Raw genomic sequence first — 11,451 nt, forward strand, 5'->3', positions numbered from 1 at the left:
TGAAAATCAGAGCATTAAAAAAACGTACCTCTTTGATCTTAAACAACACAACTTACTCTAATTAGTTAGCAGCCAGATAAGCCAATATTTGGTGTCCCCCGACACAGCGTATTTCTGTACTTGCATGTGTTGTGAGAATTTGCTTGCACATGTGTTGTCAAACTGATGAAGTTTTTTTTCTCAGTTTGTTCATGTTTTTCCTATTTCTTAACTTGCAATAACTTCTTAGTTATTATTATTAATTATTATTTGTCATCGTATTATGTTTTTATTATATTTTATGATTACTCTTTCCCTTGAATAATTGCTTGATTATTATTTTATTTTTCCATATTGTTATATTCTTATAATTCAAGTGTGGATTCAAGTGACACTTGTTTTCATGAGTAAGAGATGAGTGTCTCCATTTCAAGGTCTGTATTGTCTCAGAATAATGTTGTGAAGCAGTCATTTTCCATTGCTGTTTCTCGTGGTATAATAACACTTGCTAGATTAATCATGAAGTCTGAGCATTGAATCATACGCAACTAAGATTATTTAATAAACTCTGCTCTTTCTTTATCTGACTGCGTCTCCTGCTTCATGCTCCTCTCTGGCTCATATTGATAGGAGACTGTTAATTCTGTTGTATACTGGTTAACATGTTTGGGTACTGGGTGGCTCTGCTGGCTTGTTGTCTGGATGCCCAAAGAAACAAGCATTTTCTGACAGGATCTGGAGACCGGGGCTAGATTGGCATGGAGAGTGTGATCTAACAAACTAACTGTCTAAAGAGAACACTTGACAAAAAAGTATACTGACAATGTAACAAATGCAACAAATAAAGCAACACTTGCCATAGCTGGTCTTCAGGTCATCTTGAGTGTCAGCATTGAAATTCCCACAAAGTCCACAGGTGTGTCCTACAAACTCAGGGCTCATTTTGATGTACACAGAGCTGGTGAGACCCTGCCAGGCCAGTGTGAAGACATGCGGCTGAGAAACTACAATGTAGTCAGAGATTCGCTCCAGCTCAACATCATGGATGTGATGGGGCAGCAGCACACTACAGAGAGAACATATTTAACTTATAGCTGCACACTAAAGAGAGAACATGCCACATGCTACAGAGAGGGGATTTATAGATATCATGCAGGTCAGGTTAAGTGACAGGATGTGTTTGATTGTCAATGTTCATTACCTTTGACCCTTGAAAGTAACACTGAAGTGCTGTAACCTAATCTCGCCCTCCCATGGCAGGAAGAGGCTGATTGAACGAGTGCAGGAGTAAGGAGAAGAACTGCATTCTGGGTCATTATGCACCTGCAGATCAACAATTAGCAATGAAGCATGGCATAAGATAAAGCTGTTATAAAACAGACTGCAGGTGAACAGGGTATTTGCTAACTACAATCATCTACCACAACACAATTCTTGAGGTTATTTTGGGACAACGTAGCTGTTTCATGTTCAATCCACATAAATTTATAAAAAAATTATTATGGAAGTAAATTTAATTTCTTCATGTTGTCTTAAAACAATTTGAGTGTGTGGAACCCAACTTATTGTCTCACTTCCACAGTTAAAGATCACCTATTTTCCCCCTTTTTCAAGGTTTAAGAGAAGTCTTTTGTGTCTCCAGGATATGTCTGTAAAGTTTCAGCTCAAAACCTTCATCAGATTATTTATTATACATTTCAGAATATTAGATTTTCTTCTTTGATAACAATGTGGCTGTTTTGTTGCCTGTGCCTGCAATGCTAGTTCTCCCCACCCACCATTCCCACATGCCTGTCAGTGTGCCTCAATCCCCAGCTGCATCAGATAAACAGCACAGTGACAGACATGAAGGAAGCAGATCTCACGTAACGTTTGTGAGAAATACTACAGCAAGAAATTTCCCAATGATTATTTGATGTATTTGTTGTGCAGTTAAATCAAGCCTTTCTGTAACGATGAGTCACACATAATGTCATCAAAAAGATTACGCGCACACACACACACACACACACACATACACACACACACACACACACACACACACACACACACACACACACACACACACACACACACATACACAGTGGACACATATACACACACACACCACGAGTTTAACTTTGCACTGTTTTTGCACCATTAATATTTACTGCTGTATGGATATCCATTATGTTAATGTACAAAATAAACCTGATTTAAGAGTCTTCTTTTATACTTTTATACTTCTTTTATATTGTACTGACATGTGGCTGTGCTGAAAAAGTAAAGACAGTAAAATCATTGTAACTCATTACACGTGCACTGTTTAAAAAGGTTTTAAACTTGTAAAACTCTTTCTTGATCACATTTGATGATGACTTATGATCACAGAGAGCTGAACAGAGCTTTTAAACCCGATTGAATTGCACACGTCCTGTCTTGTTGATATGATTAAACATGTTAATACGAAGACTTGTTAATATGCGCCTGTCAATCAATTGGGTGGGCAGGGAAACCACTCTCTTACGCCATGTTGCAGTGGGCCTCAAAATGGGAGGGATATGGCTCCTATTTTAACATCAGGAAATTTTAAAAAGAGACTTATTGTCTTTATATCTCCTCAATATGACTGTGGACACACAATACCTACACACAGTTCTGTCCAAACAGAAAGATGATTTTCATTATTGGTGCTCTTATTTACATTAATAAAAAATTGGTATGATTCTAATGTGTTATGATTAAACGTGCAAATAAGGCCTAATTTAATTAAATATGCACTAATTTGCATACATTTATAGAAAACAGATATGAACACTGGATGATGTCTGGTTTAAAGTGATCCTCCAATTCTTTAAAAAAACTTAGAGTCAACTAGAATCAACGGTTTTCAGAGGAGGATTTGGGAATCTCTTTTCATACTGAAAACAACCAGACACCACATATCCACAGAATTATTTGAAAAATAAAACGCTGTACTAAATCATCTTAATTATGTAGATTGTAGATAATAATATTACGGTAAAGTTTAGAGTATTTACAGTAAGGGTCAGCCTTTATTTTGATGGTTCGTTAGTTGAATTAAGTTACATTGCATCTACAAGCCAACATATTCTCATTAGATTATAAGTAGATTGTTAGGTTGTGGTTATGGTTAGAGATGGAGTAAATTGACATGTGCTTGAAAAGTTTCTTACAGTCAGTTAAATGTCTGTTGAAAGAGCAGAACCAGCAGATATTAAGCAGACAGTCTACAAATACTCAAATGGACTATTAAATTAATGTGTTACCTGTATTGTAATTGCAATCTAAAAACACAATTTGATCAAGTGAATAAAAAAACACTTCAAATACACAGTATTTTGGATGTTTTGTTTCAATTACTTAAAAAACCACCAAAAAGGCCAACAATCTCAAAACTGACAGATGTCTCCACCTTAAAAGTGAAAAGAAAACTCTGATCCTAAAGATTAAAAACAGTTCCAATGTCAAACCACATTTTCACTAAAATAAAGTGCAAATACAGCTCTTAAGAAACTTCCTCTCCGCCATCAAAGAGTGGAGTCCTCTTATCCAGAGCTACCGGGCCAATCCTGCTTAAGTTCTGCATTACTGTCGGCCATCCTTTCAATTCATTGATAAATGATATTGGCACTTAAGCTAATGGCCTAAAGAAACTCCTGGCTGAGTTAACTCACCTCCTCTGGATTCCCATCAGTGAGTCTGGGAGAACAAAGCCAATTCTGTTTTGGCCCTGGCTGTAATTACTGTATTAAACTGTAATGGCCATAAATGACCATAATAATGAGATCACTTTCTCTATGAATGCCAATAAATATCTTCCTCAGGCAAGAGTTGTGCAGTACACACACACACACACACACACAAACACACACAAATGGCATGTCTGATGCAAAGCAGAGAACAGCAGCCTACTCAAGAGTCACATCTAAAGCTTTCAGCAGTAAGCATCGAACTTGCAATAAAGACAACAAATAGGGTATATGCACAGCTAGTGTTTCTTCCCCTAACGATAAACTTCTGGTAAACAGATAATGTGACTTTTTTCAATTTAATTTTTTCAGTTCCTTTTACAGCATCATTGTAATGTAATTAAAGTATAATCAGTTAAATAGACTTCACCATTAATTTTGTTGTTCATACGTAAAACGAGATGAAAAGCTGTTTACCCGTCAGGATCAGCAGGCTAATGCAGAAGCATTAAAAATACTGGAGTAAAATACATTTCCATATTTTAAAGACATGGCGGGGAAAATGTAATTTAATGCAGTGTTTCTTCTGAGACCTACTTTATATCAAATATCAGTAAGGCAATAGAGATGTGGATTTTTTCAAGAAAACAGACCTCAAGCGTGCTGACTTTTTTACTGCATACAGTTCACCGGAAGCGTATGACCAAGGTTACTGCAAAATTAAAAGTCCTTCAGCATACTTCTGCATATACCCTATAAGCATTTGTTAAAGGACATGTTTTTGGTAAATGTTTATAGTTGACCTACCACTGAAAACTACAGATGCACCCTTTGTGTTAACATTTGACTGATTATTATTAGTTTAGCATTAATAATATAGCTTTCATGTGCAGTAACTGGGACCGGGTCAAAGCATTTACATATTGTTTCATATTTAAACAATAGGTTTAATATGAATAAATGAGTAAACCATTCACAGATCTCTTTTAAATTGTCTATTTTCTAGATTGGATGCTATACAATATTATATACAGCATGTGCAAAAACATTAGATTGGTCAGTACCTAAGTCAAATCTGAAGATAATTTAACAAAATTACTTAGAGATATAAAGCAGTACCAAAAAATGTGTGCACCCAAATTAATATGTTAGGAAAAACTATTAAATCAAATTTTAATAAATAGAAAAAATCAAGAAAAACAAATAAATACATATAAAATAATTTATTTTTAAAATGTGCGCTGACCACACTCTTATTTTAATGGATATAACACTTTAATAAATGCTTTTGTTAAAATGAACCAAAATATATGGTCTATATCAGGTCCGTAGCCAGCCTGGCAAAACGAGTAGTTCTTTTTTTCTCAAAAAATTGATGTTTTTGCTGTTTTTCACCTCATTTTCTATTTAATTATGAGGTTTAAATACTGCATTTTAAGCACTTTTTGGGATTGTGATTACAACCACACTTTTTGATGTACACTGTAAAACCCAACAGTCAACTTTATCAAATGAATTTAGTGTAGCTAACTCAAAATGTATTGAAAGTTAATTCCACTCATTTAAAAAGAGTTTTAAACCCAGTGATGAAGGTAATGACTTAATTAAATACCTCATTACTTCAATTTAAATGGAGTAAGTTCACAGTACTCATATAGATTATTTTTTTAACTCCAATGTTTTGTAGCAATAGGTTTCCTCTAACGGTTTGAGTTGCCCTAACTTATTGAGTTTTACAGTACTCAGTTGGTTTGAGTTCTCTTCATTTATTGGGTTTTACTGTGCTCAAATTGCTTAGTTTACTCACATGTTCAAGTTTGAGTAAGTTTACACTGCTCATTAGTATTGGTTTTTGAACTTAAATGGTTTGTAGCAATTGGTTTTCTCAAATGGTTTGAGTAACCTTAACTTTTTGGGTTTTACAGTGTACCAAAAACACTTGCTAAATATTAAAAACTGAAATAATACAGTAAAAATATTTTTTAAAAATGTAATACTTATTTTAAAAATACAAATTTATTAGAAAGAAATAGGAATCTATTAAATTTTTTGAATTAAAAAAGTGTAGCCTATTATAATTTAATAGGCAAAAAACAAACTGGCCAGCACATTCAACTTTCCTCAGGCAGAATTTAGTACACCGAATTTGGCATCAAAATTGCCAAATTAGGTGTCCAAAATTCTGTACGAACAGCCAACAAAGGATTCCTCTTGGTCCTAAAGCTTTTTTCAATGTGTTTTCACAATTTATTATGGCATAGCAGTCAAAATAGGACAAATGAGATCATGTACTGTGTGTGACAAATTCTGGATATTTGTCAGTGAGGTGTGGATCGTTCGAACCACCTGAACCCCCCTGGCTACGGGCCTGTATATTCATTGAGAATATTTATTTTCCAAATAAAGTGTAGTCATTTATGCTGAGTGCTGTTATATATTGCTGTTGATTTGATTACTTCTATTGGTTTCCTCATGTCTGTTTGGATAAAAGTGTCTGCAAAATGGAGGTACATGATTATTATTATTCAGATTTGCATACAGTATTTGACAGATGATTCTATTCACAATTACCTTTTAAAATTACTTGAAATGTTATCTTTTCCAAGAGAATCAAACCCATGACCTAGTCAATGTTATCACCATGGTCTTACTGTATTTTTAAGCTAGAGAAAGGAAGAACATTATATATAGAAGGAAAAAAATTATTATATATATATATATATATATATATATATATATATATATATATATATATATATATATATATATATATATATATATATATATATATATATATATATATATATATATATATATAAAAACATCTTAAGAGTTCACCTGTATATGTACACTTGACCGAGCGTTGTCTTCACAGTCTCTCAGTAACGTGTAGCTGCATTTTCCAGGGAAGTAATAATAAAGTCCATCAAAGGTTTCATAGTTGTATTGCCCCCAAGAGCGGCACGTCATCTCCCGCTCAAAGCCTAGGTTGGGGACTGAAACATTTATTTATTTATTATTTATCATGCCAAAACCCAGAGAGGAATCAGAGAGAGTGTCTCTAGATGACCCACAGTGCAGTACCTGTCTGGCAGCGAGTTCCAGCAGCCTGGTATAAAGTGCAGTTACAGGAGTCTGGATGGACACACCGACCTCCATTCAGACAAGGAGATGCACACTCACCTGTACCACACAAGAAAAGCAGATTAAAATAGTGTGTGCATTTGAGCGTGCGTTTGGTATCTGGTAACTGAAGTGTTCATTGAAGCATTAAGATGAATCCAGCTCTTGTGTGTAATGATGACACTCATCAGCCTGTTCAACAGATGTCGAATGAAAGAATGGGCAGACCCTTTCTCATATTTCAAATGAGCATAACTCTTATTGTTTGCGGTTTCTCATAGCAAGGGTCATGCATCACAGGCATCATTAACGTATAACTTACAATGCATACACAAAACTGTTAGCATTTAAAGTAAATTCGGGTGCATCCGACAAAATAACAGGTCTTTAAAAATGGATGAAAATTAATCTTGGTTATAAACCTTTATGAGTTTTTTCTTCAGTTGAACACAAAATAAGATATTTTATAGAAAGCTGAAAACCTGCACAAACTGACTTGCATAGTAGGAAAAATAAATGCTATGGAAGTCAACCCAGCAGACACACAACATCATAAGACGTTTTAATATTAGGTTAGATTTAGGTAAGGACAATGTTTTTTCCACGTCCAATAACAACGTAAAATGACATTGACATTTTGTTGATTTTAGGTTGTATTGGAAAGTGACCAAAATCCAACGCAGAGCCAACATCTTAAACCAACATTATATAGACGTCAAATAATAACATTTATTTATCAGGTATGACAACCAAAATCCAACATCTGATAGAGGTCATAGTGGTAATATCAACACAACATCAAGCTGTAACATCATTAGAGGTTGATATTTGGTTGTTTGCAGGTTGCGATAGAAAGTAACCAAAATGCAATATCTGTCCGTCATTGGACAATGATGTTGGCCTGATGTTGAGTTCTGACGTCAACCCGATTTTCATTTCCAAACAAAATGCAACATCCCATGACATTGGGGTTCAAAGTCATCCTGACGTCATGTTGACGTCAAGTGGCTGCTGGAAATGGTCAAAGGTTTTCAGATTTCTTCAATATATCTTTTACTGAGTTCAACAGAAGAAAGAAACTCAAACACATTTGGATCAAGTAAATGGTGTGTAAATCATGAAATAATTTTTTTTGTTTTGGTGAACTATCCCTTTAACAAATCACCCCATATCTTCTTATTTCACTGATATCTTGTCAATTGAGCGATCACGTTTTTCTGGCGTTGATTGACAGTTAAGTATATTTCGGTAAAGGAAGCTCAATGAGGGACATCTGGATACGAAATACAAAGATGGTCATAAAAAGTGTAGATCAGCAACTTTTTGGCAACAATTAAAAAAAATATTCATTTTATAAAATGCTGGTGGGGAAAGTGTTAAAAATCAAAATTTGGGGGAAAAGGGCATTTTTCAGTAATGTGTGTCATAGAAGAAATGTTTTGGTTCCCCAAAGAACCTTTTGGTAAACAGTTTTTCAAAGAACCTTTTTTCTTAGTGTAAAAACATTTTAAAAATTCTAAAGAATTATTTTTTGTGGAAGATAAAGACTCGATGGTTTGTAAAGGTTCTTAATGGAAACATAAATGCCAATAAAGAAACTTTATTCCTAAGAATGTAAACATATATGTGCAACATTGTGAAGCATAATGTAAGATTCAGTCTTACCGGAGGCTCTGCGGGTTGATGGCTTCTGTGCTTCTGCTTGCTCTGCTGATGATGTGTTGCTCTCTAAGGTTCTCTTTGGAGAAAAATAAATTGAAGTTAACACATAATATGTTTAACAGAGGGTCTTTGACCTTTATGTTATCCACATGTGTTGGTAAATAAATGTCAAGCAACTCTAAGGGGTAAAAACACCTTAAGTCGACTAAACGAATATTTAGACTTACCAGAAACTATACAGATATCGTATTGTTTGTTGAATCTACCAGTTTCTATTTATTAACCAAGAAAGTTTTTTTCTCTGATTTTTTTCTCATCTTCTCTGTATTGGATTGATTAAGACTTTCAAGATCTAATTTAGCATGATACCCTGCAGCAGCTCGCCACAGTGAAAATCTGAAATTCCAATCAAAGTCCTAATCTAATAAATCATTCTTCGCTTGTACAGAAAATGAAAGCATGTGCTGCGCATTGGATGGACAGAAGTTTATTATTACCGCAGGAGGGGGTACATGAGAGCGATTAGCGATTCACTTCGCTTCAGAACTAAATCATTTTCTTATCTGACCGAAACCAGCTTTATTCTACCCGCTTTTCCCCATCACACCTGATATCTGAGAGTTCCATAATTTTATGTAGCTTACGAGGCTGCAAGGGAGATGTTTTCTGACATAATGAACGGGGCCAGTGTGTCTCAGTGAATAGCAGCTCTGGGGAACAGCTTTACCAATCCTGAGCGCCCAGCGGACACCTGAAACCGCTTTACTGCCACCGAAATGACGGCTTTTGTCCCAAAGAGCTCAACAAAGCCAGCACTGGGGGATGTGTTTTCAGTGTGCGAATTAAACAATGATTTACATGGGGGTCAGCTTCTTTAAAAAGAAAATTCGCAAAGATTTTTTGGGGCGCAATCAGCCTCGTTTGTGCTGCGCAATGGGATTTTTGGACACATGGCGCAAATGATGAAATCCCAAAGTTCTTGAATAAACTAATAACTCATTTTAATTAAGCACATGCATTGTGATGCGTAAATTGATATTGTTAAAACGTCAATGGCACATTCTTATTTCATAATCAATGGTTAATTATCGTGGGAAATGTTAATCAAATGTTTTTTTTAGGTAACCAACAAAAAGTTAATGTTCTGTTGAATCACTGTGAAAACAGCTACATAAGAATGTATAATAAAATTATATTTCGTTTATGCTTAGCCAAAATAAATGCAAATCACTCGAGTATTTTTGCAAAACAAACTAAAAATAAATAAATAAATAAAATAGTCAAACGTTATCAACGTCCTCAACAAAAATGTAACGCATGATATTTCAGGGGTCAAATATCCAAATTATTTCCTCTTGAATTATTAAACACATGAAGGAATGGTGGAATTGATGACTAATTTAATTATCGTTCAAACTAGTGGGTAAAAAATGATTTAAAACGTTTTACATGAAACCATAAATTTTCCCATTTAATTAAACGCCATTTTTCCACTTAATTTATGTCCCAGCGAATTTAGCTATTCGCACCAAAGCTACCGTCTTTAATAACCCGGACCCTATCTTAGATCAAGAAAACGCACCTTTTGCAAACCCCTTGTTTTCTGTAATGTTATGCATTTAACCTCATGGCACTGCATTTAGCGCAGGTTTCCTGTGCGCTCTCTCAATGCATCGCTTCAGCTCTCATACCTGCTCCGTTTGGAAAGCGGGATCCCATTTCTCCAGCATTATCCTGCTGCTTTCGCTGCTGCTGGGACACACAGAGAACAAGGAGCGGTTTGTTCCTCACACACAACTAATCAGCACTTGTGTCAGACAGAAAAGCCAGAGACTCAGAGGCGTTTTTTCGACAGAGCTTTGTCAGCCTGTTTCACAACTATCACAGACCTGAAGACCTTTCATGCGATTTCATCAAACGTGCGTAAAATTAGAGCGATTTAACTCTCGACCCAGGGGTCAGGCTGCAAACTTTTACAAAATGTGCTGAATGTCTACCATTACTGTAATTACATTAGATTACATAGCCTATACATAAACATTGCTAATAATAGGCATAAAACACATAAGCATAAGGAAAATGATATTTGATCATTGTATCATATTGGATAAGTCATATTATAGTAAACAGCAGGGTAATACTTACTTTTCAAAGTCATGCTGGTGCGTTAAATTCAGACTTTCAGTGCCCCACGTGATATGTGCTAAAAATATGATAAAATTAATAATATGATTTCACATTTATATAAAAAATTATATATATATATATATATATATATATATATATATATATATATATATATATATATATATATACATATCTACATACATACATATATACATACTTACATAGGCCTACATTCATACATACATACACACAAAAGTTGATTACCTTCATAAAATAATCTAATCTAATAAATCTAACTTTTTTCTTATAATGAAAACTAATAGGCAAATGAATAACAAACATCTTGTATTAAATATGATAATTTAAACAATTCCGTAATAAAAAAAAAAACAAATCAGAGCTGTCTCTGAAGTCTGAACTGCCTCTAAAGTCTAAAACATCTGCCGATTTAAACATTTCAGCAAGCGTTATAAATGAATTATCAAAATTACACGTATCCTTAAAATAATAATAATGTATTAGATTACAAGTGACCACATTATTTCTACTAGTCCTGCTTACCTTGATATATTAAAATGAAGAATAATAAATAGAGTAAAAAAAGTTTCTTTCCGGGGGTTAAAATAGGATCCATTCGTGACTCATGCGAATCACTTCGGGAATTAGCTTCTCCCCTCACAGTCTCACACCGCTGCTCTACCGACGCATATTCCCGTCCGACCGGCCTCTCCTCGCGCTCTCTTCGCTGTGTGTTCGTCGCATCTCCGCTGCTCGAGATAACACCGGTCCCGCGCTCCTGCTCATTAGCATAATATATGCTAATGAACATTAATAATGCACCCCGCACAACTTTACCGCGGGAACAGAT

The 11,451-nt window shown here is 34.9% G+C and overlaps 2 protein-coding genes across 6 annotated transcripts in view; one reads left to right on the top strand and one right to left on the bottom strand.

Moving 5' to 3' along the window:
• Window positions 1–11,437, bottom strand: part of otog (otogelin) — a 74,356-nt gene extending 62,919 nt beyond the window's left edge. For 2 of the 4 annotated variants that reach the window (XM_073908836.1, XM_073908835.1), the window contains exons 1-8: window positions 11,145–11,437; window positions 10,602–10,659; window positions 10,148–10,205; window positions 8,460–8,532; window positions 6,756–6,854; window positions 6,510–6,667; window positions 1,181–1,302; window positions 837–1,045 (exon numbers count right to left, since the gene is read on the bottom strand). In XM_073908836.1, coding sequence (XP_073764937.1) covers window positions 837–1,045; window positions 1,181–1,302; window positions 6,510–6,667; window positions 6,756–6,854; window positions 8,460–8,532; window positions 10,148–10,205; window positions 10,602–10,659; window positions 11,145–11,412 — 1,045 coding nt within the window. In that variant the 5' untranslated portion in view covers window positions 11,413–11,437. Of the gene's footprint in view, window positions 1–836; window positions 1,046–1,180; window positions 1,303–6,509; window positions 6,668–6,755; window positions 6,855–8,459; window positions 8,533–10,147; window positions 10,209–10,601; window positions 10,660–11,144 lie in introns of all 4 variants that reach the window. The other 2 variants (XM_068222445.2, XM_073908834.1) reach the window with 1 other exon arrangement.
• The window catches only part of esyt2b (extended synaptotagmin-like protein 2b), an 860,030-nt gene that overhangs the window by 182,852 nt on the left and 665,727 nt on the right, over window positions 1–11,451 (top strand). The window lies entirely within an intron of this gene.

Source organism: Danio rerio, chromosome 7 (genome assembly GCF_049306965.1).
Source record: "Danio rerio strain Tuebingen ecotype United States chromosome 7, GRCz12tu, whole genome shotgun sequence".
NCBI classification, from domain to species: domain Eukaryota; kingdom Metazoa; phylum Chordata; class Actinopteri; order Cypriniformes; family Danionidae; genus Danio; species Danio rerio.